This window comes from Nicotiana sylvestris, chromosome 8 (genome assembly GCF_000393655.2).
Source record: "Nicotiana sylvestris chromosome 8, ASM39365v2, whole genome shotgun sequence".
NCBI classification, from domain to species: Eukaryota; Viridiplantae; Streptophyta; class Magnoliopsida; order Solanales; family Solanaceae; genus Nicotiana; species Nicotiana sylvestris.
This window is the reverse complement of record NC_091064.1, coordinates 108,448,742-108,474,530: the sequence shown is the minus strand read 5'-3', so window position 1 is coordinate 108,474,530 and position 25,789 is coordinate 108,448,742. Positions and strand designations below refer to the sequence as shown.

Below are 25,789 nucleotides of genomic sequence, written 5' to 3'. Positions count from 1 at the left end.
TATTTGCATATAGATTTATGTATACGTCAAGAATAGAAGATCCTGCTTCGTGTAGTTCCTCTTAGAGCCCGTTTGGTCAAGCTGCCAAAATCTGCTTATTTTGAAAAGTATTTTTTTTCAGAAATACTTTTTAAAAAGTATTTTTGAAAAAAAATTGTTTGTGTTTGGCCAATTCATTTAAGAAGTACTTTTTGCAACATTTGGTAAATAATTTGTGTTTGGCCAATCATTTCAAAAAGTGCTTTTGAGTGTCAAATTACCAAAAAAGATAGTACCAAGGTCGTATAATTCTTTTAAATATAAAATAAACTTAAATATTTATTGTAAGAGACTTTTATTATTTTTTATTTTATTTAATTAAAATATAAAATATAAAGTAAACAAATATATTAAAGATTTAAATTAATTTTACATATATAGTTATACTAAAGTATATGATATTATCTAGTATAATTATTTATTTTTATATGATAATTTGAATAATTAAAATAACATCATTCAGTAAATTAGAAGTCTATCCACAAATTACTATATATTGATAATCCATCATGAAATAATAAGTAAAGTCACTCACACATGATAATATTTCTCAACAATTTCATCTCTACTTCTATCACACAACGCTTCCATATTAGTAGAAGACTTGTCTCGCATTTCTAAAGGAATATAAGAAGGCTTATCTCCTTCGTCAATCTCTGCAGTAATGTCTTCATTAGCATAATAGTTGAATTCTTTATCGGTAAAAGAATGTTGTCGGATGAAATTATGTATAGCCATGGTAGTTGTAACTAGATGATTTTGAGTGTCAAACTTGAAAGATGGCATCGAGCATAAAATAAAAATAATTTTAAATATATAAAAAATCGTAAAAGAAATAGTTAAGTATGTTTACATTCTAATTCAAAAAGAGTAACTAATTATCAACAACACATAATGTATAATTTATTTATTTTTTTAAAATTTAAATTCAAAAAGAAACTAATTATTACCTATCCTTACTACCTTTGTCCTAAAATGCCAAGTGACCTATTGTGAGGCTGCCACTTGACTAAATATGGATGCATTTTCTTCTTCTTTTAATAATATATAGATAGATTATGCAATGCAATTGTAAATTTATTACCTATTTGTAGGTCATTTTCACAAATCAGATTTGATAGCTATTTTAAAGATTCGGGAACTAATAGCATATAATAGAAGAAATTATAAATAATTATTTGTAGGAAGAGAATTGATAATCCAAAGAAGATGCAGATAATTTGCTTTAGTGTGACAAAAGAAGAAGATAATTTGGAAAGTTACGAGACATTACACAAAGAAAAGATCAAAAACTAGAAAAGTCAATAAACTTTTTGAAAAGTTACAATATGATTCATATATATGATATCTTTAATTTTAATAGGATGGTAAAAACTAGAAACAAAAATAAAAAGAAAAAAACTTAAATTAGTAAGGGATAATTTGGAAAATATAAATTTATGGTGAAGATAGTTGTGTCTTGAATAAATTAATTTTCTGCTTCTGCTTCTTGGAAGAAACTAGAATTTTATGCTTCTTCCCAAAAGCAAAAGAACTGCTTCTGCTGCTGGTAAAAAGTATTTTTCTGTATTGGCCAAACAACTCAATTTTTTTTAAAAATACTTTTTTGGGGAAAAAAGTACTTTTGGCCGCCAAGAAGCTTGGCCAAACCGTAAGAAGTGGCTATGCTCCTAAGTTGGAACTGCTAATTAATGTTTATCTTAGGACTGTTTTTTGACTCATCGTTCTTTTTCTGAACTGTAATGGCTGAGACTCTATTTTTAATTGTGACCCGTCCAAACTTTAGTGTGAGGATATAGCTCCAGTCTTTGCCTAGAGGCTGTACTGAGAAGATCTTCCTTTTTCTATTTGTAAGGAATCTCATTCTTTGATAAAGTACTTGGCAGGGAATCTCATTCGTCTTGATTAATGAAAAATAGTTCAGTGGAGCCATAATGCGAGAAGTTGTCATCTGAGTTTGAAATGCCAGGAATGACAAAATTCAAACAACTCAAAGATTGTTTAAGTACACCATAATTCTCGTGGTTGAGATATTTATCTGTTAAAACCAGGAACAAATATATCTGTAGAATCGGGGTTGTGATCATCCTATCAATTTTTCAATTCTCGGTGCGTACTCGATTTTAATGAGTAGCAAATTCTCTTGGTCTAAAGCCAAACAGTTTACATTGAGATTCTGACTGAAACAAATAACCATATTATGCCAGCTTTCACAAAAGTAATGCAGGTAACAAGCATCTGCACCACCTTCATCACATTGAGATGTGTAAATACAGATAATTTTCTCAGAGATCTGGCATGCATTTTCCTGTTTTTGGATCATATGTTCTCTCCATGACCACCTCCATTGGAGTATCCTTGGGACCAGCTGCACAAAGAAAAGGAGAACATCCAGAAGAAAGAGGATCAGACGTTAGCCGAATACACACAAAAATTGACCCTGGAAGAGTAATCAAACATCTTAAATTTGGTAGAACCAACTGTATGAAAATTTTCCTTGAAGTCAAAAGAAGGAACGCGGTAAGCAACAATGTCAAACAAGCACCATCAACTCCCAGCAAAAAGAATACTTAAGTCGCACACCTCAGGAACCATCCATCATCACTCAGCACACAATCCCCAAGCCGTTCCCAGCTTCAACCTTCCATATTCCCAAACAGTACTCCCACAGGAAAGTAACAGAAGAATAAACCATATCATTGATCTCCCCAGATCCACGCTTCATCTAAATTTGACTTACAATCTAATTTTAGATTACACTTCTTAAAACTGCACCATAATGTGTCACACATATTTCAACAATTTGTCTTAAATGAAACTTATCCTACATTAAGGTTGCATCATAAAGTTGTGTCTACAATTGATTCTTAGCTCTTTAAGGTTTTAAGCTTTAATTTCTTCTTCCAGTTGAAATCAGATTATACCTCTAAGGCTACAAACAGAAATACCTTTTTAAGAAACCTCCCCCACCCCCAACTCTTCAAAAAAAAAAAAAGAGAAGAAACATACGGCATATACTACATTTAAGATGCAACAGAATACTCATCTAGAAGCATATTCGGGCGAAGGTGAAAGAATTTGATAATTACCAATTGTAGGCCTTGGTGTGGTCCTTATTTTTAAGATCTCGGGCCAGGGAATAATAGAACCTGACGCTCCTATACCTCTTGAGACTCTTACTTTGGAGCCATCCTCTAGGTATCTAATTCCGACCTTTGTTGGTTTCCTGTGGAAGAAGACATGAGCTACCACCATGTTCTAAGAGCAAAAGACAAATGGTAAGAGAAAAATAAATACATCCATACCCTGTGACTGGATCTACAACCTGAACATTGGATACATGCAGCGGGGCTTCAACTGTAAATATTCCACCTTCATGGCCTTGCCCTTGTTTAATATGTTTCTTGACCTGCAAAAGGGCATATAATACAGTAAGGGGTAGCCTTGTTTTACATACTGATTATGTTTTTGATAAAATAACATAATTTTATTTATAAACAGTACCAAGTGGGTACCGAAATATGTAACAAAGTAAGTGATTTTTCCTCTGCCAAAGCTTTAGAAAGTCTAACTAAGGCCAAAATATTTTGGTCATGTTAGATAAAGAATCCCTCTTACACCAACAGTCTAAATATATTGTTTACATAAAAAGAATAGCTTGAAGCGCTTCTTAGTCAATTAACAGCTCCCTTCCTTAATACAGCTATCACTAAGGGGTCGTTTGGTAGGATGCATTAGATAAGATAATACATTGTTTGGTTTACATTTTGAACATATGCATTAGTTATGCAAGCATTAGTTATACATCCTATTTGGTATTATCCTATGCATAACTAATGCATAGAAAACAATGGTATTAGCAATGCAATGAGTTTTAATGCATGCATTAGCTTAGTTAAAGACAAAATTGTCTTTCAAAATTTATGCTTGATTAAAATATGCTAGTTAGTATATTAATGCAAGTTCAAAATAATCCAAATAGTGAGAAATAAAATTATATCCCTAGTAAATAAATAAATACTTAACATATTTCTTTTTTTATAAATAAATATTTAATTTTATTTTACAATATAGGTAGACAAATAAAATAATTTTTTTTAAACTTTTTCATATAAAAGCATTTCTCAACATATGTTTCTTTTAAAAAGTTAGAGTGTGGACTAGTTTTGAGGGCATTTTTATAAACAAATAATTCTTTTAGAAACTGTGCAATGCTTTAATACATCAAACCAAACAATGGATAAGAAATATGTCAGCATAACTAATACCAGCATAACTAATGCAAGCATAACTAATACCAGCATTACTAATACACCCTATTCAACATTATTCTTATGCACCCTACCAAACGACCCCTAAGTGTGATAGTGAACGAGCTACTTGTCTAAAACACCACCAACTGATTCTTGCTTGCTGTTCACTAATAATCCAATCCGTGTAGAGGTTGTCTTGAAGTTCTTACTAGTGAGCAGACTCCTACAACTAGCTATATCTCAACAAAACCACCTTGAGCAACTCAGTTTCTTGTTCAATCTAACAATCTTGATGTCGATTCCTCCCACATAGTTTGACAAAGGTGTCATCAGTCTATCTCATATTCTTTATATTACGGTCACCAATGAGGATTTACTACATTGAAATTATTTTTATGTTCTCAGATTACAGTCGTATACCGTTGGAAAATTAGAACCTAAACATTCTTCAGTCTACACCCATTCTCCAACACCACCACTAAAACTTAATGCAAAAGAAATCACAACAAAGGCTGATACTATCACCACTTGAACCCAGACAGAAATAATCCAAATTCAGAGGTAACGTGAAATCGTGGCATGAAAGTTGATAGGATCATATAGGACTGTTAACTCCTCAAGATCCTTCTCTATCCAGTATGAGCTTTTCAATTTAAAGCTTTTCTTGCTAGGAATTGCTACATCTACTAACCTAACACTAGTATATGCTGTTAACTGACTAACCAACACTTTATGATATAAAATTATTCCTTTTTTCTTTACCTATTACTTTACTTATTATTATATTCACAAACCGTCTATTGTTTAGTGGCTCAAGGTTTCTATATGTAGAACTGTTATTATTATGCAAAAAATTCAGACAGCTCAGCTGCATTAGACTTTATAGCATCAAAACATCTCTTTTCTTTTCAATATTTTCATTAAGGCTATAAATCTAGTAATCTTCATATATAGTGAGTTGTACCTTCAAATTGCAACATGCCTTTTGCTTTAAAAGTAGGGATATTTTATTTTTTTAAGTTGCAAACAACATCATACTGTGAGCACGTGATTTTTGCCTCAGCTGAACTGCTCCAAAATAATTCCCAAAATTAGGTCTTGTCTTTAATTATGTGTTATCTTTTAGGAATTATTGTGCGATTTTCCTGATTGTTTGCATATAGTTGTGTGCATGTTTAATTTTATTAATGCATTAAAAATACAAAAAATATAGCATTTGCATTTAAGATTTGATTTTTTTACATTTTTGGAATTAATTAATAATTAAGTGTTTTACAAAAATGAAAATTCGCAAAAAATAACATATTTTTTGTATTTTGGTCAAATTGTGTGATTTTCTTTTAATTTAGTGTTTAATTATTTGTGATAGGTATTATTTAAAGTTAATTAATATTTTTAAGCTAATTTAGGTCTTTTATAATTTTTAAGTTTTAATTTTTGAAAGAAAAAGGAAGAAAAGAAAGGAAAAAGAATTAATGAAAGAGAAGGAAGTCAAATTTGGGCCAAATTCAATTTAATTCAAGAGGCCCAAATCAAATACACCTGACCCCCTCCCCCCCCAGTCCGGTCCAAACCCGCCCCAATACCCAGCCCATCACCATACTAAACCAAACGACGTCGTTTGGATATGCTTCAATCTAGGCCGTTAAAAATTGTTCATCCAACGGTTTAGAACGCACCCCATCACCCGTATCCGACCCGTTTCATCTGAGACCGATCCGGTCTCTAATTCACTCAAACGACGTCGCTCCATTTAGACAGATGATCCAAGCCGTTGATCTCGTTTGATCGAACGGCCTGGATCCAATTTCACCCCAGTATATATTTGTCCAAACAGACCCCACCCCCCTCATAACCCCCCAGCTCATCGCTCATCTTCCTCACCCAAACCCTAGAGACCAGCCGCCACCATTCCCCACCGCCTTCCGGTGGCGGCGCCGGCTCCGTTCACCTCCAAAATCATACCCCAGAACCACCCCAACCCCCTCTTTCCAAATCCCCGATCGGTTTCCCTCGAATCACCCTAGTACTTCTCGAATCTTCAATCGAGGCTGTCCGGTCCCAAAATCCCCGAACCCTAGCTACCCAATCGACCCCAAATTAACACCACACAACCCCCATAACTCCCTCATACCAAATCCATCATTGGTTTCCTTCGAATCTTGACTGGAACTCGTCGAATTTTAAATCTAAGTTCAAACCTTAAAAGTTCAAAATCAGTTTCCGTTGAGCCTGATGACATGCATCGATCCAAGCCTCTAGTTTTTGTGATTAGAAGATCGATTCACTACAAAACCGATGTTGTTCATTTGTTCTTGATAAAGAACAAATGATTAGCATCAGTTTGGGGTGAGTCAGAGTATCAAAGCCAAATCCAAGTTCTAGCCTGTCCGGTGAGTTCTTTCTTAGTCTTTGTTTATTTACATTAGTGTTATTCTGATATTCGTCTTCCTCATCTCTTTTTCTTTTCCTGGTCAATTTCAATTGAAATTCGATCAGTATTCTGATATAGATTATTCTGTTCACTGTTTGTTTCTTTAAGATTGGTTTTGTAGATTTGTTTCGTATAATTGGGATATCAGAAAACTTTGAAATCGTATCTCGTTTAATCACTTAGTCAGAATAATTTTAGTTCACTAGTTTGGTATAATTTCTTGTTTAACATTGTATTAATAAGAATTGACTATTATAAGTTTTATGCAAGTGGTCACTAATTGAGAAGCTTCTAATAGTGGTAGGGTAGTATTTACATTATTGAATTAACTAAAAGCACTAATTTGAGTGGATAATTTAAAATGGAGAAGATAAGTTGTAGTGGAAAATGCACTAATTGAATGCCCATTTAAGGGAGCTGAAAATCAGAAGAAGGATATAGAAAAAGGATACAAAAGAGAGAGAGAGAGGAGAGATTCTGAAATACTGAAAAAATATATACTAACTGTTCCATTAAAATTTCCGAGATTTTGAGGCTTTTCATTTGTGAAACAATTCCTGAATAATCATAGGTCGAAATGATTTGAATGTGCTGATTTTCAAGTGTTTGGTTCAAGTTCTGACTGTTTTTGATTATTAAGTATCAGTTGATCCTTCTACTGGGCTGAATTTGGCTAAAAAAAAAACTGGTTTCCTTTGGTTTATTTTTAATGCTGAGTCCTGTTGATGCTACTGCTGCACCTTACCCCCTCTTTACTCTCATTTCCAGGTATTCATCTCACCTTCTAATGTGTGAAAAGGAGATGGACATGAAGTTTGGTGTACTCAAGTTGATGTTTGTAATAATATAATCGTATGCTTGATGTTTCTGCATTTTTAAAAGTCATCTGATTCAATTTAATTTTCCTAAGTCTCCTACGGTTCTGTTTTGAATAAGGAATGATGTGTTAGTAACAATTTGTAATTCATTATGCTGGTTGCTAAAAGTGTATGAAAGGCCATGATAAATGCTGGTTAAGATCCGGAAGTTATATATGTTTGCAAGGCTGAATAGCTAGTTCATTTGTTGATCAATGTGTAAGGCAGCCTTTGTATTCATTACTGTTGAGAGGAGCATGTATTCATTTCTATTATGTTTAAGTCATAATATCACTCTGCTGGTTTGGATTGACGCTTTACTGTTTCAAGTTGAGGATATGTTAGTATTTACTATCCTATTTCGTGTATGTTGTTAGCTCATATGGAGTTTTGGTCAGTTTAATAGGAAGCCTTTGAATTCTTTATCTTAAATTAAGATGTTGAAAGCTTTATCATCAATATTCTGGTGTTAATTGGTGTTAGGGTATAAATATTAATTTAGCCATCTATATAATAGAGACATTAATTATGTTCATTTTGTAAGTTTCTCAAATTATTTAGTAGAAGTTAAAGTTAATGTTAGAGTTAGTATGTTTGAGCTTCAGGAGTCATCAATTTGCAGTTGGGCTCGTTGTTGGCCCAAGCCTTGAAAGTCGAATCTGAGTTTCAGTATTGTGGGCCTTTAATCACTAGGCCAAGTTCGAAATAGGGAATGGTCCATGATATCTCTAAGATTTTGATATTGGGCTCACTTGGAGCCCAGCGACTCGTATACCAGGCCCGTATCAATGTTAGTTAATGGGGCTTTATTTATTTGGGCCTTTCAGCAATCCAACGTGGGCTACTCCTTTTTACTTGAACAAGCAGTATACCATGAGTAAAAGCCCAATCCCTTAACGTGTAGACAACTAATTTCTTTCAAATAGTGGAGGTGGACTATATAGATAATAGAAAGTGACAAATTGCATGGCCCCCGCATTAGTTTCATAACCTAGATATAAAAATGATTAATATTCGTAGAAAAGCCTTTAGGGCCGTTGAAAAACACAATTGTGATTGTGTATACGTCCACGTAATACAATCAAGATTTCTAAAAATAAACCGGAGTATGTGTTCGCGCAATTACGGCCAAACTTTTAAAACAGTAATAAAGAGTTGTTAATTATGGACAAAAATAGTGCTATAGTATCCGTAAGTCACAAATAGGTTAACTTTTTCTAATCATTCTTGTGAATAGACTATAAACTATAATAAACTTTCTTTATAAGATTGTAGCAAGTTTCTTTTACATAAAGAAAAGTTTTTCTTCTCTGATTAAACATTTATAATTTTTAACTACCTAGCCATGAAAGTTGGAAATTTCTAAGTGTTAATTTGGAAGGAATGTTTTATTTTTTAAAAAAAGAGGGAGAAGAAAGATTATGTGCTAGAGAAAGATTATGTGCTTAAGATATATAATTCATAAAGTGCTCTAGGTAGCTTGTTTGAAGTTTTGTTTTAATATCAAAAGATAAAGTTTCATTTTTCGTTTTGCTCAGTTTTCTATGTTAGCAAAATTTGTCGCTTTGTGTGGTAATATTTTTGTTTTCTGTTAACATAGTTCTTAAGACTGCAAGTATTTAATTTTTTGAAATTTTAATCCTAAAATGTGAGAATGAGGAAGGCTCACTGTTGATCCATGAAAATCTTGCATTCACATATTTACATCAGAACCAAATCGATAGTATGCTTTTTTAGGTATGATCTTAATAAATCAATAATCGTGATTGTGTACATGTTCGCGTGACATAATTACGATTTTCAAAATAAATTAAGGTACGCGCGTCCGCGCGACTTTGACTAAGTTTTTTTTTTAAAATAAACTAAGTGTTGTGAATTGTGTACACGTACGCGTGACATGACTCTTGACACGCCAAACCACACGAGTATACGTATGCGTAACTCGATAATTCTTTAAGTACGAGCAAATCACGTAGTTAAAAGCGGTAAAGGTAAAATGCATGTAGTTTCTAAACACGTAATTAAATAATTTAAGCCAAGTATAAATTGTTAAGCGACCGCGCTAGAACCACGGAATTCGGGAGTGCCTAACACCTTCTCCCGGATTAACAGAATTCCTTACCTGGATTTCTGGCTCGCGGACTGTAATACAGAGTCAATATTTTCCTCGATTCGGGATTCTAACCGGTGACTTGGGACACTATAAATTATCCCAAGTGGCGACTCTGAATTTAATGTAAATAATCCCGTTTCGATTGTCCTTTAATTGGAAAAACTCCCTTATACCCTTTACGGGGTGTAGAAAAAAAAGAGGTGTGACGCATACCATAAAAAAACAACTATCAGATTGTCCGAACAACTTGTCAATTTTCTATGTAAATTCACAAGACACCATATATTGGACCACAACTATTAGAAAGAAAACATTCATGTAAGAGCCAAGATTTGGAAAGGCAACGCAAAGGAAACTCTAACAACAAACTTTCTAGTTCATCAAATAAGTCCTCAGTTCTAAATACACAACCCCTCCACTTTGAGCATATGTCCGAACGTAAGAGAAACATGGTTATGATGGCTTCACCATAAAATATGGCACATACTTAATTTTGAATATCCTGATACTGTAGATATATTCATAAACTAAAATAGATGCTATACAACACTAGGGACTCAACAATCAATTATAGCTCCTACTCCGCCTCCTTCTACTTTAGGATAGGATCCTCCTTGGCCCTTTTTACATTGTGCGGGCGACTAAACATACTAAACTAGCCTCTTGCACTATTTTTTTGATCATTAAGCATGGATTTTATTTTTGAGACAGCCATTTTATACTTGGAAACTTACTAAGAAGCTCATAATGTTAAATCATTCCCAGAAGACAACCAGTGAAGCTTTAGATGACCCAAAGGTCAAACTGTCAAAATTCTCGATTCAAGCCAAAACAACCAGGTTCTCAGACTTCCGAAGTACTAAGCTAAAATCAGGTACTCTGGTGGGGGAATGGAACATGAATAGGTGATCTAAGTAATATTTTAATCATTATACCAACAAAAGACAAAAAGGGAATTAAGAGCATCATAATTTTCATTGTAGATTGTACTTTCCAAAATTTCTGAAGATGGTGTAAGATTAGATAGAAATGTCTTCAAACTTGAGAGACAATCTCTTTTCATTTTCTCTACCATTAATATCTTCTTTCAAAGGCAATTTTTTTTTTTAAATCTCATAATTTATGATTAATTCATTCAATATTTTTAAGGACAATTTTTCACATCTAAATTATTTATTTGATATATACGTTGTACTGTATAAATGAAATTAGTTGAACTTAATAAAATTAAAAAATAAAATAAAGAATCCAAAAAATACTCGAATTCAGTTTATGGTTCCACATTTCATTTACATGCAATAAAATAACTCGAAGATAAGCATAAGCATTGAAAAACCTCTTGCATAACCCTTGCATTGAAAAAATATAACCAAAGATAAGCGTAACTATCCAAGATGACGAGACACAGAAGAGGAGAAACAAAAACAGTTGTAAGACTTGAAATCTGTTTGCAAGTTGCAACTTCAAAGTTGGAATTAAGTGAACTTTATGAGTTAAGATTCTCAAATTGACGTTAAATCTTCTCTCACTCATTAGTATCAATTCGACAATAGGACTCCTTAATACATAATAACAAGTAAGCAGATAAAAACAGGATTTTGGAAACAATGCAAAAAAAAAAAAGTGAAAAAGAACTAAATTATGACAAAATATGTTTGACAAACAGGGTAAATTACCACAAGACACGTTTAAAGGATATAAAGCATGTGCCAAGAAAAATGCTAACCAGGTTTTTGCCCTCAATGATTACACGGTTTTGGGAACGTATGACACGTTTAATGGTACCAGTCTCGCCTTTATCTTTTCCACTGATAGTTATGACCTGAGCATTGGAAACAAAACAAAAAAAAGGCAATAATTAGAAAAATCCCTAGGGTATTAGAGGTCAATCAGCTAGGGAAACAGTGATTAATGAGCTTACATTATCACCTCTGAGAATTCTCCACTGATGAATGAGTTTCTGATAACTTTTCCAACCTATTTTTAGCTTCAGTAAAGTACTCCTGCTTTGCATTCAGATGTGAAAATAAATCCATTAATCAGATGAATATAGACAACAACGACAACAAACCCAGTAAATTCTCACAAGTGGGGTTTGGGAGGGTAAGATGTTCGCAGCCCTACCCCTACCCGGAAAGGTCAGAGAAGTTGTTTCCGATAGACCCTCGGCGACCACAATTTAAAAAATAGCAAAACAAAAAGGGCTTTAACATCAATATAAAATATCACAGATATTTACACAAATGCATGCGCCAACATCCATTTGCAATTAACATAAGCTGGTTAATATCCAAAAACAAGAGACTAAAAGATGCCAAATACCAACTAGTCCCACAACTTAAAAGGCATCTATTTATTTCAAAATTTTGACTTTTTTTTATCAGTTAAGAGAATTTCAAAATTCTGACTTTCACAACACTAATATAACCACTCATTAATGAAATTTACTGGGGAAACCACTATCCAACCTCAACCATAGTCACAAAAAGATAAATAAAAAACATAACACTTTGAAATGAAAGTTAAAACCCATTAACAAAAGAAGAAAACCCATTAACAAGAAACTTTTTTTTAAAAAAAAAAGACAAACATAAGACTTAGTTAAGATAAAAATTCAATCACAGTTGTAAAAATGCTGAGCTAAATTTACCTGCAAAGTAAAAAAAAAAAACACATCTTTCTGAAACGAAAACCAAAAACAAGTCAATCCAACACTTAGATTTTATCTTCAACCACATGCAGACCCAAATAAACACCAATGCATTTTTTTTAGCATTGATATCATCAAAAAAGAAAAAATTAGTACCTCCAAAACCTCCAAAACCCAATGCATCTATTAGAAGGAAAAAAACCACAAAGAAAAATTCGATGATCCAGTTATAATAAAATCGGGTACCACATTACAAACCCAGTTCCATTTCATCACCAAAAATAGAAAAAAAGATTAGATTTTTACACCAAACTAAGATAAACATAAACTTCTCTGTTTCTTCAAGCATTTAGCGACCCTTTTGGTTTCTCTACCTTTCTTTAATTTCTTTCTTCTATGCTGGAATGCAAGTTTCAAGAACTAAAATTTCGCTTACGAAGAAGAAGAAAAGAAAGAACAAGTCGAAGAATGTTGTTATATACCTAGAGAACAAAGAGGTTTGTACTTTCACTTGTTTTTCTAAGAGAGAGCAGAAAAAGTAAGCCAAGAAAGTTATGAATATAAAGTAAATTAAAAAAAAAAACAAGCCTAAAACTATCAAGAATCAAGAAAAAAACTCGTTCCAATAAATCCAAATTAAGGTGATTTTTCTGTGAGAAAAAAATCTCAAAAACACTCAAATCAAATGGGGCCTAACCCTAAATTCTAAATATCTCGATACAGCATAAATAAAATTGAAAAAAAGTCATTAACTTCCCAAACATATTTCAAATCAGAAAAACTATTAGATTAGATAGGAAAAAAAAGAGAGAGGGATACTCAAGTTTGCCAAAACTTGGTGTTCCTTTTAGCCTGAGAAGGTGCTTGGGGTTTAATTTGATGGGCAAATGGAATTTTCACTTGTCTGACTTTATTGTTTTGGGCCTTTTATTTTGGGCTGTCTAAGCGACCCAATTACTTTTAAGGTCCAACGTTGGCCCAAATCTTGATAACCTTTTGTTTGTTGAAACTAGTTTCTTTTATTCCATCCCCACGACTAAACATTCCCTCCATCCTTAGATTAATTAGAGAAATATATATTTTTAGCTGCTGCCAAAAATAATATATATATATATATATCACACTTACTTTTTGACTAGCAAATGTAATTAGTTTCGGCCAACCGACCTTTGTATTTTGCCGGGTTAATTATCATAAATTGAATTTGAAAGCCGAATTTTATATTTGACTTCAAAATAATTTGATGATATTTTTCATCTACTTCGATAATGCATGTTCTAATTTTTTGAATTTTGATGGGTTATCATTATAAAATTAGTCAAATTAACCACCAAAATCGAATTTAGGCAACCGAACAATTATATAGGTAGCTCGATTAGTTGATATGTAGCAAAGAGAAAAACCAAAAAGTAGTATAGAGGAAGATACTATTGGAAATTGAAATTTTGAAGGAAGTAAAGAGGTCAATGTCACATTTGCCTATGCTAAGTTTCTTATTTAAGTTGGACACCGTCTATGGCAGAATGATCCACTTAAACTTTTAACTTATAATGTATTTATTGAAGTTAGATGAGAAAATGTTGTAGTCTTGAGAAGCTTAATTTACAGAGAGATTTGTTGACAACATATTCTAGTTAATAAGTTGCTAGTTGTCACGCGATAAAAGACAAACTGAAACGTGTATGCCACCAATCTGCTGAAAGGACTTGGATATTAGACTGCAGATGAGCTCCTTTCTTCACACAACTTGTATGGTAGTTCCTGAAGTATGACAGAAAGTCTTCACTTCTTCATAGCAAAGAGCTCCTTCTATTTCTCCACCCACGCTTACCACTTTAGTGAACAACATGGTAATTTACATTCAACACAATAAAGAACCCAATGGAGATCAACTGGAGAGCAGTGGGAATATGATTGGTAAATATATTATAGTGGTTCCATACAATAGTACATTGTGTTTGTGGATTCTTCTGCAACACCTGACCAAATAGGTCATGCTAATATTTCTCCTTTACATAGAGGGCCTAACTAAATATGTAATAATGCATATTACAGTTAAATCCCTTGGTCTCTGCCACTTTTTATATGCAGCTTATAGTTCTACTGCTTATTTACCAGTTCTATAAACCTCCTTTAGAAACAAAGACTGGCAGATGAAGTGATAGGGTTGCCGGGTTCATTCGAGGATTGGCCTTTAATCATCCCCTGTTTGCCACATGAGCACCGGTCGGGCATACTATTGACCTGGATCGAGTTGAGACCTGCAATAATCCCATCTGAGCCAGTCTGCGCTACCAATTTAAGACTCTCGGCTTTTGCTTTCATTCGAAGTCGCTCTGCTCTTGAGCCAATGACCTGTCCCAAGATTGAAGCAGCAATGGTTAATGCCATAGCTGTTTTGGGCATCACAACCGACTTCCTCAGCATAGCTATAAAAGGAACAGCAGCATGGACAGCAGCAAACCAAGATGGTGAGAACTTCTCAGTGTGCTCTCTCCATATGCCTAGTGGAATATTGGCTGCCATACCCAAGGCTCCAATAACAAGCATCTTTGAAGACAGTGGTTGTGGCCGCAGAGTCTTCACAAAGGCAGTCCTGGCAAGGGCAGCCCTGGCTGCAACAATTGCAGGTGGGCATTTGAGCTTCATTCCAGGAGGCAGCTGAAATGCTGTTGCCACAAGTGGGAGGACACCGCTCACAGCTCTATAAGATTTGGCGATAGGACAGTTCCCTGTCTCCAACCACTCGTTCCCCATTGCCTCGTGCTTAGAGGAATTGTTCTGAAGAACAAAAAAATGATGAATTAAAGATAAGCCGAAGTTTATAAGATGCCATTTTTGCAGATAAGAATGTGATAAAGTAGCACTTCACCAAGGAGAATACTCGTCAATTTCTTTGAAAAAATTATATACCATTGAATTTCACTTTCAGAAACAAGAAGACCTATCAAAATAAATTGTGACGTGATATTCAAGAAGAGTTTATCAAATTCAACAACTTACTATACACATTTTCTATGACAACCATTTAGTTAATGTCAATCCAACATTATAGACTTATAGTTGACAACCCACAGTTAATTTAATGAAGTCCCTCCTGTTGATTAGAAAATAATCCAAAAGGGCCATACAGACAGACAATTTTCTTTTTCCCAATGCTGTGCAACTCTACGTACACTGTTTTAAGGTCATCATTTTATCCTAAAGAAATCCATTTCACACCAAGCATTAGATTTGAACATTGATACTCCCAAAGATAAAACAAACATACCACCCAAAACAATCAACAAGTGCAAGTACTCTATAATGATAATTTAAAGAATCAAAGAGAAAATAATGTTGACTTATCAGTTTCCAAGGAGATTACAATGTTTCGTGCCATCTCCTTCTGACATATGATAGATAGAACCTCAGTGAAAAACAAAAGGGTTCAACAGAGTAACTAAACCAGTAAAAGCCAGTCAACATAATATGAACAATTAAAAAGAATGACAATATCATTTGACAAGACAATTAAGATACAGAAAGTGAATAACTTTCATGTTTAAGTATCAATAGATCGAGAATATTCAGTGCTATCTCTAGTAGCAATAGTTTTATCATCTAACCATTCTTTTCATTTCCTTTCATCTTTTGAACATCACAATTTGGACTCCACAAGACAGAATAAATTTCAGAAATCCCATTTACAGGCAAACTAACCAATTCATTTTTCGAACATTTCAGTCTTCAAGTATATAGTCAATAACAGGAATTTAGAATCATGATAATAACTGCTGCTTTTAACTACAATATAACATTCTTGGCTTCTTCAATACCACATATCCTTGTTAATTCCAGCAAACAAACCTGAGAAGAAGGTTTTTTCTTTTTGGATGACTCAGGCTTCTTCTTCTGTGAATTCCATTTCCGAGAGAAAGAATCAAAACTAAAAGGACCTCCTGGTCCAAATGCTGACAAACTTATGGTGGCAGCTTTTGTCGCTAACGGATGAAATTGAGGAGCAGACTCTGCTTCCGTGTTGTCATTGGAAGGTTGAGATCTTCCAGAAAGTGGGACAACACCATCTTTTCCATGGAAGACTTTAAATGCCATATCGAAGTTGGGGCCATCTTCAAAAATTGGACCTTTACCCCCCTTTACCTGAAAGGTAATAGAGATTAAGCGTGAGACACACAAGCATTAGAAGCAACAACAGCATAAGCAAAAGCAAATAATAAAAATACTAGGATGTTTATGTTTAAAAAGTACTACAGCAAATGGATAACCATATGACTTGAAGCACCAACAATAAGAAATCACAACTTACAGGTGTGGGGAAGTTCAGGGAAGAGAAGAAAGAAAAGTTTGTCGGTTTATTGATGTTCCTCAAGAATGGGCATCTTTGAATGTCCTGCCCACTGAAGGAGCAACCAGATGTCTCCTCATACTGTGTCCTGAAGAAGAACTCCATTTCTTCTGATCCTGAACGAATATATAGGCAAAGAAGACTGTTAGAACGGGTATGAGGGTTGAGTACACTTTTTGGAATAGGATGTAGCATTTATGTCCAAATTTATTAAGATGCCGCTCACGGCAAAACTCTGTTAGCATAATACGAAAGATAGCAGATATAATATATAACTAGCACTAAGCAATTTCCAAGACCATAATGATGCAAAGTAGGACAGAGAAAGAAAGGACAGAAAAAGAGTAGAAGAGGAGAGTCTTCAGCATCAAAGCAAGAAACAAGAAATGAACTGGAGAATAAACAACAGAAAATATGATTTCCTCGACTTAGACTTGCTTTATATGTCCTTCCAGCCACCTATAACTGGGCATTCATTGTCAAAGGCAAAAAGCGTTAAAAAATGCTCCAAGTTTATCAAAAGGCTTTAAGCGCAATTAAAGTGTGGGCTTTAGCTAGAAAAGGCACAACAAAGAAAAAAATAAAAATGTATATGTAATGTAAGAAAAAAGTAACAACTTCATTCTTAATGATTTCCTTAACAACTTTTTGTTTGCCAAGATACCAGGCTCAAACTCTTGACCTAGTGGCATGAAGAAGATTCTCTCTACCACTACGAACAAGAATGGCCGATAATGATTTCCTTAAAAATTAATATCTTTTTGCTAATCATATTTATTGTTTAGAATCATTCTATTCAAGATAACAATTAGGCGCACGCCTTAATGCCTCGCCTATACTCAAGGTAGCCTAAGTGGTGTGAAGCGCCTACTCTGAGCTTCTTTGAGCTTCAGGGCTTAAGCGCCTGAAATGAGCCTTTGAAAACATTATTAAACTGGGGAAAACATGAAAAGGATGTCACTAGCATTAGTATGCCATACCAGATATCAAAGATACTTCTTTTGATATTTTTTTCCTCCTTCAGTTTTTTTCAGAAATCTGAATCTGCCACTCAAATTCACTTAGATTGTTTGAACTAAACAACCTGAGTTTGTGCAGAACAACACACAGGCATTTTGGGAGTTTTAATATTTACCCACAAGTTTTTAGTAATTATAATCCATTCCAAAACCACTTCTTACCTGAGACATTTGGGATCAACCCTATAAGTTTCTTTTCGAAAAAAGAGGACTTTGACCAAATCTAAGCTAATGAAGTAGCATGGATTTGGATTATAATTACCAAAAACTCGTGGCAAATCAATGTTATCAAAGGCAAAAGGCGCGAAAAAGCTCTAAGGTCCATTGGGCTTTAAGCCGAGAGTGCAAATAAAGCATGAGCTTTAATGAAAAAAGGCGCAAGGGACAAAAAATACAAATATGTATATGTAGTCCAAGACGAATAATTATAAGCATGAATAACAAACATGTGGAAAAGAAATTGAAATTTTTTTACGCTAAAGTGAAATATCAATCGTTTCATGTCGCCTCTTCAGGATTATGCTCATTGGCTAGGAAAAGTGATGTGACTCTTCGAGTTAACAAAGAATCAACCGACCAGGATCAAGATCTTGAGACGAAAACGTGGTTTGTGGGCCGGTTTCAAGAAACAACGTATCTCAAGTTTGAGAACTCGGATTATGATGATTCAAAAAACGAGGTGAAAGATGACAATCTGAACTATAAGAAAGACTATTTACTCGTTCAAAACAAGTAAATATTGAAGCTGTAGTGGTTCAATGAAAGTTCTGATTCTAGGATATCAAAATAACGAATTTATATCAAGAAACGTGTTCTTGAATGAAAAGTTCCTAAAGTCACCACTTGAAATCAATTAACGTGATAAAGAAACACCACACGCAATTGAAAACAAGATAAAGACTATCACCACCTTGCTTGGAACCAAAAACAAGGATAAAGAAGACAAAATAGAGAAAAACACTCTATTTTAAAACTAGGGCAAGCCTCAAAAACTGATTTCTACTCTACAAAGGCATGAGAACCCTTTATATAGACCTAGGGTCTCCTAGGGTCTCTTCTTTGATGACTACAATTCCTATTCTAATAAGGAAATAAAATAACTAAAGACAAGGAAAGTAAAATCCCTATTCTACAAGGAAAAGAAACTAGAATCCTACTAGAAGGAAAATCCTTATTCTAAAAAGAATAAATTAAATCCTATTTTAAGAAGGAAAGAGTCTTGGCTTCTTGAAATCAATCTCGAGCTTCTTGGACTTCTTGTGCTTCTTGAAAATAAGTCCATACGTTTGGATTTAAGCTCTAAAACATGATCTTGGCCAAAATTAATAAAATTTAACATAGATTCTTCTTTTACATCATTCTCCCCTAGTTGAGAAAGACTCGTCCTCGAGTCTAAAGGCTCCACAAATGGCACAAGATTGGCAATTACCGTTATTTGATTGAACTCATATTCTCCGGGCTCTAAGTTGCATTTTTCTAACTTGTCAAAGATCTTCATCGTATTGTAACAAAGCTTAGCATGTGGCCGAACTAAATCTCACTTTCTCAATAGTAACTTCGTACCAATATTTCTGCAATGAATCCTCTTAAATTGATTTTGACACACCAATTCATAACCATAAGTTATTTTCTTTTGATCTTCGAGAATCCTTAACTTCTCCATGTCAATGTGGTACTTATGGAATATGCTAAGAAAATTCGATTTAGCACAACGAAAACCCTTAGAAGAATCAAACTCAAGTACCTTTGGATCAAGCTTGGAGATTGAAGTATATCTTCTTGAGAATTCATCAACAATAACGCTCTCATATTTAACTAGATCATAATCATTAATGAAATTTGTGTTGAGATCTCTTACATATTCTTGAATATATTCATCCTTTGGGGGCATGAAAAAACTGGAACAAAATATGAACTCAAACCTTCTATTATGGACTCTTTTTTAAGCAACCCTTCCTCTTGTGTTTGCAAAATTTCATGGACTTCTGGATTAATGCAATATGCTGCCGCGTTTGAAAGACAATCAAATTAATATTATGTTGAGCATCTCTATTAGGAGAAAATTTAAGCTCACATATGGGATGCTCCAACGGATCATCATCAAACTTTGGAGGTAAATCCTCAACTTGTAGATCCGGTTCATGCTCCTCCTCCTTAATTGGACTAACGTTCAAAGACTTTCCTCTATTGATTGGACTAATTATTTGTAATTTGGTCAGAAAAGAATCATCATTGAACTTCAGTTTTTTAGCAATTTCTTTGGGATTCAACAGTACTAAAATAATCTTACGTCCATCCTCTGTAAAAGAATAGGTATTAAGGTCTTCATCATATTTAGCACACCTATCATACACCCATGGTCTTCCAAGTAATAAGTGACAAGCATCCATATTCACTACGTCACACCAAATCTTGTCTTTATAGATCTTACCAATAGAAAAAAAAACTAGGCATTGACGAGTTACCTCTAAACCATCATCATCTTCAACTTCAATGCTTAAGGATATGGATGAAGTTTGGTTGACAAGACGAGTTTAGAAACCATCTCTTCAGAAACAATATTTACGTGACTCCCACGATCAATGATCAACAAACAAACTTTTCCATGGGAGGTACATCTAGTATAGAAAAGAGATTCATGTTGTCTCGTTTCTTCATCTTCATGAACCAAGAATCTTCCTCTTGGTTGAATCTTAGACATGATGATTTCTCAACCTTTGGACCTGTAGGTTATAGCTCTGATACCAAATTGATGTGATTCTTCGAGTTAACAAAGAACCAATCGACCAGGATCAAGATCTTGAAACGAAAACGTGGTTTGTGGGCCGGTTTCAAGAAACAACGTATCTCAAGTTTGAGAACTCGGAATATGATGATTCAAAAAACGAGGTGAAAGATGAAAATTTGATCTATAAGAAAGACTATTTACTCGTTCAAAACAAATAAATATTGAAGTTGTAGTGGTTCAATAAAAGTTCTGATTCTAGGATATCAAAATAACGAATTTATATCAAGAAACGTGTTCTTCAATGAAAAGTTCCTAAAGTCACCACTTGAAATCAATTAACGTGATAAAGAAACACCACACGCAATTGAAAACAAGATAAAGACTATCACCACCTTGCTTGGAACCAAAAACAAGGATAAAGAAGACAAAATAGAGAAAAACACTCTATTTTAAAACTAGGGCAAGCCTCAAAAACGTGATTTCTACTCTACAAAGGCATGAGAACCCTTTATATAGACCTAGGGTCTCTTCTTTGATGACTACAATTCCTATTCTAATAAGGAAATAAAATAACTAAAGACAAGGAAAGTAAAATCCCTATTCTATAAGGAAAAGAAACTAGAATCCTATTAGAAGGAAAATCCTTATTCTAAAAGGAATAAATTAAATCCTATTTTAAGAAGGAAAGAATCTTGGCTTCTTGAAATCAATCTCGAGCTTCTTGGACTTCTTGTGCTTCTTGAAAATAAGTCCATATGTTTGGACTTGAGCTCTAAAACATGATCTTGGCCAAAATTAATAAAATTTAACATAGATTCTTCTTTTACATCAAAAAGTATGCCTTAAAGCCTTGATGACGACACTGAAGTGTCCGCTAAGCGAGGCGAAGCGCTCAACATTTTTTGAGCCTCGCTTCAGGGATTAAGAGCGCTTTAAGCGTGGCTTTAACAACTCTGGGGCAAATTACAAATTCACCTTAACTAGATTTTATTATTTAGTCTTCCAGTTCTTCACTGAGGTTTTTCTCTATTCTGACTGCTGCTTCTTCTTTACTTATTTCATGCATCCATTTCCACTCCGTTGTTAACATAATTTTTTTCTCACAGACAGCATAACTATGATTACATAGACTTATTTGGAGTATATTTTTCAATTAATTGAAACTTCTCTCAGTATAGCTCCAAGCCATTAAGCTGTATCTACTTCATTTCTTCATTTCAGCCAACTTACTTCATCTCTTTTTGCTTTGAGGTCTCAAGCTAGTTTTATTATCCTAATTTTCCTATCTTTCTTCTCATTTCAAGTCTTCATTATCTCAACCTATTTATCCATTTGACTTCACATACAATAAGTTGAATACGCTATGCATCTCTCTCCACCAAACACCCCAAAACCATGGTAGATCCAAATGAAAGGGGAACTTTACGAGACTTTACATACTTATTTAATTGTTCAAACTGCCAATGCCAACTAGTTTGGCTTTGAGACATGGTTGATTGATATTTATCGTTCCAATAATTTGTAAGAAACATGCCTTTATTTTCCAAATACTGTTTCTTTCCTTTTTTCGCCTTTTCTTTTGCGCGTGCGTGGGGAGAGGGTGTTTAAATGGGGTCAGGAGATTTTATCGGTTATAGCGAGAAGAGTTAGATACCTGAATGAGTCACATTATATGGGACTGGACAATCATATATCAAATCATGCCTAAAACTAGAAAATGCAGGTGCTTTCCGTATTCTACCGAGTTGCTGGGCAAACGCATATAGGTCAATGTTCCAGCAGTCTTTTACACCTAGTTTGGTATTCCCAGAGGTGTTCAGCAATAGGCTCCTTCAAGATAATCCCTTTATCAACTAGATTGTAAAGCTCCATGTATCTTTTGAACTCTTTTACTAGATGTTAAGACATCTATTCCTCTCTGTGTAATCTTCGTCCACACAAGTTTGCAACTTTTACACAATTATGTCCCAGTCCCAAACAAGTAGGGATCAGCTATATGAATCCGCCGATATTTTTCCTTTTAACAGCAAGTGGGAGTAAATCATGGTAGCACAATCAATTAAGTTCAACTTCCTCAACACTAAAAGAGTTAAGACCCTATTGTCATTTGTCCCACACCCCCTCCCCCCCCCCTTTTTACTTTTTACCTTTTTTAACTAATTTCTTTTCCCCCTGTTGTCATACCATCAACTACAATTGAGCTCAAAAATCAAAATACACCAATATCCCAAATCATTTGAAATAACAAAAGGAAAAAGAGAAAACCAAAAACTAATCTCAGCTAAACGCATACAGAAGAAATCAGTATCCCTATAATTTATTCTAATTCCTACACACACCACCAACTTCCCCCCCCCCCCCCAAGAAAAAAAAAAGCAGAAAGTATTGGAACAATGGAATATGAAAGAGAAAAAAGATAATTAAATAATTGGAAATGGAATTGGGGATACCGGAAAAGTTGGTAACTTCCGAATTCCGATGATTTGAGGTTGCAGAAGGCCGCCACAAGCGATGAAGGCGTGTGGTGAACACAGATCGGAGAGGAAGGAAGATTGTGGTGATGTGAATTTTCTGCTTCTTTTTTAGCAATTTGAGAAAGTAATAGATTGTGACTGGCTATAACCGGTCTAGCAGTATTGGTTGAACCAAAATGGTTGTTGCACCCGCAACACACGTGGGAGTTGAAGATCTTGGAAGTCTAATTTGTCCTTTCTCAATTTATACAATACAACTGTAATTAACTCCACTACCAAAAATAATTTTTCTTTTTATAAGAATAGGAACTTACCTAATCTATATCTATATATTATTAAAAGGAAGAAAGTCTAGCCTAGAATTATCTATATTATCTATATTATCTATATCTATATTATATTAAAAGGAGAGTAGTGAAGCATGTGGTTAAGCCAAGTGACAAGCTAAAAAGAAGTCACTTGGCAATTTAAAGACAACATTAAAAATTTGAATCATAAATGGAAACATAATTAATGGAAGTAGTTAATGAATCTTATACTTAATCTAAATAGATCTTAGACAAATTTAATCTATATATCTACATTTAAATTTATATTTATAAGTATATTTATATCTATATTGATTCACCCATAGATTATTATTTTTTATTAGCTAGAGATATTGGAGGTAAAAACTAATTAAAAATTCTAATCGAAAAAAATAAAAAAAATATAGAAAGACGTAATTGAGATAACCTACGACTATTTATATATTAGAGTAAGTTAAAATATAAAATAAAATTAAAATTTACTTAAGTTATTAAAGATAGCATGTGGTTAAGCCAAGTGACAAGCTAAAAAGAAGCCACTTGGCAATTTAAAGACAACATTAAAAATTTGAATCATAAATAGAAACATAATTAATGGAAGTAGTTAATGAATCTTATACTTAATCTAAATAGATCTTAGGCAAATTTAATCTATATATCTACATTTAAATTTATATTTATAAGTATATTTATATCTATATTGATTCACCCATAGATTATTTTTTTATTAGCTAGAGATATTGGAGGTAAAAATTAATTAAAAATTCTAATCGAAAAAAATAAAAAAATATAGAAAGACGTAATTGAAATAACCTACGACTATTTATACATTAGAGTAAGTTAAAATATAAAATAAAATTAAAACTTACTTAAGTTATTAAAGATATATTGAGTTTAAAAATTAAATAAATTCAAGCAGCAAAATAAGATCTTAAATAAAGTATATAAATTATTTATAAGGTAAGAAAAAACTTAAATAATCAGTAAAAAAATATTTTAAAAATAAGAATAATAAAGTCATATTAATATTGATAAATCGGGCAAACGAATATTTTATACGTAAATATTACTACAACATTCAGATATAATGTGTTCAAACAATTAAGAAAATATTTTTTTATTAATATTTGAATTGAGTACAGTAAGTTTAAGTTTGAAAGTATAACATAATTCTTTAAAAATGTAGTCAAATATAGAAAATAGAATAATAAAACTTATTTGAATTTGAGAAAGTTTTTTAATTTTTATCTATATTATATTAGAATGAATGTAGTAGAAATAAATATTAAATTCAAACAAGCTAATAAAAATCCACATGACAATGTAATAATATTAGGTATTTAATAATATAATATCAAAAATAAATAATAAATAGAGAAAAAATAAAAATTCAGATTTTTTATCATAGAGAAGAAGGGTAAAACTTATTTAAATTTGAGATGGGAAAGTTTTTTATATTATGATAAGAAAATTCATAATATGGATAAGTCCACGTAACTCAAGTCTAATGGATAAAATCAAAAACTAAAAATATTGAATAATAGAAATAAATTAGAGATAATATGAGATATTTATAAATCATAAGTTTAAAAAATAAAATAAATTAAATATACAATGCTTAAAATCTTATTAAAATTTAAATAATTTAAAATTTTCGAGCAATATTTTTAAAACAAAATAAATATTTATTTTATGATTAGAAATTATATATTTATCTATATTATATTAAAGAATAGTAGATTATAATGATATTAAAAAAAATTATAAGTTAATGAAAAGCCACATAAAACGTAATAAGACTATATAATAGATTAAAAATTAGCAAAATTATTAAAAAATTATTATTAGAAATGAAAGGGGAAGGCTATTTGAATTTGAAATTAGAAATTTGTTAAAACTACGATTAGAATGTCCAAACTATGGATAATATCACGAAATTGAAGTCTTATTTATGAAAAAATATTAAAATAGAAAATAAATTTCTAATATAGGTAATTTTACTAATAAAAATTAAAGATTAAATTTGTATTAAATCTAAAAAAGAAAGAAAATTTACGTAAGAAATAAAATGATAATGAAAATATTACTACAACATTAACATATAATGTGTTCAAACAACAAAGAAAATATTTTTCTATGATTAATATCTGAATTGAGTGCAGTTAGTTTAAGTTTGAATATATAGTATAATATTTTAAAAATGCGGTCCAATTTAGAAAATAGAATGATAAGAATTATTTGAATTTGAGATGAGATTTTTTTTATTTCATAAGTTTTTATTTTTTAAAATATTATGTAAAGAAATAAAATGACAATAAACATATTACTACATATATATAATATGTTCAAACAATTAAGAAATTATTTTTCTATGATTAAAATAAAATTTTAATAATATAAATAACTTTCTAATATAGGTAATTTTACTAATGAAAATTAAAAATTAAATTTGTATCTTAAAGTTAAAAAAAGAAATAACTGCATCTAATACAAAAATAGTTATAAGAGAACTCAATATATTTGTAACATAATCATCAAATATATGTATTAATATTTTAGACTAATT

At 32.6% G+C, this 25,789-nt stretch overlaps 2 protein-coding genes across 2 annotated transcripts; both read right to left on the bottom strand.

The window, feature by feature from the left end:
• Positions 1–2,019: 2,019 nt before the first annotated feature.
• LOC104237261 (uncharacterized) lies at positions 2,020–13,159 on the bottom strand. Its single transcript, XM_070155377.1, has 5 exons — positions 11,618–13,159; positions 11,423–11,518; positions 3,345–3,448; positions 3,129–3,265; positions 2,020–2,407 (listed from the first exon to the last, which is right to left on the bottom strand). Exons 1-5 carry the CDS (start codon positions 11,708–11,710, stop codon positions 2,325–2,327), a joined length of 513 nt encoding a protein of 170 aa, XP_070011478.1. The 5' UTR covers positions 11,711–13,159; the 3' UTR covers positions 2,020–2,324.
• Positions 13,160–14,228: 1,069 nt separating this feature from the next.
• LOC104227821 (uncharacterized) lies at positions 14,229–23,100 on the bottom strand. Its single transcript, XM_009780155.2, has 4 exons — positions 22,892–23,100; positions 16,656–16,810; positions 16,196–16,489; positions 14,229–15,127 (listed from the first exon to the last, which is right to left on the bottom strand). Exons 2-4 carry the CDS (start codon positions 16,797–16,799, stop codon positions 14,480–14,482), a joined length of 1,086 nt encoding a protein of 361 aa, XP_009778457.1. The 5' UTR covers positions 16,800–16,810; positions 22,892–23,100; the 3' UTR covers positions 14,229–14,479.
• Positions 23,101–25,789: the final 2,689 nt, after the last annotated feature.

Coding starts and splice junctions, on each gene's coding strand:
- LOC104237261 (XM_070155377.1), bottom strand. CDS start 11,710: ATGCAAAGCAGGAGTACTTTACTGAAGCTAAAAATAGGTTGGAAAAGT. Junction 3,266..3,344: donor GTTGTAGATCCAGTCACAGG/GTATGGATGTAT, acceptor CTTCTTCCACAG/GAAACCAACAAAGGTCGGAA. Junction 2,408..3,128: donor CACACCAAGGCCTACAATTG/GTAATTATCAAA, acceptor TTCTTTGTGCAG/CTGGTCCCAAGGATACTCCA.
- LOC104227821 (XM_009780155.2), bottom strand. CDS start 16,799: ATGGAGTTCTTCTTCAGGACACAGTATGAGGAGACATCTGGTTGCTCC. Junction 16,490..16,655: donor CCCTGAACTTCCCCACACCT/GTAAGTTGTGAT, acceptor ATTACCTTTCAG/GTAAAGGGGGGTAAAGGTCC. Junction 15,128..16,195: donor AGAAAAAACCTTCTTCTCAG/GTTTGTTTGCTG, acceptor TTTGTTCTTCAG/AACAATTCCTCTAAGCACGA.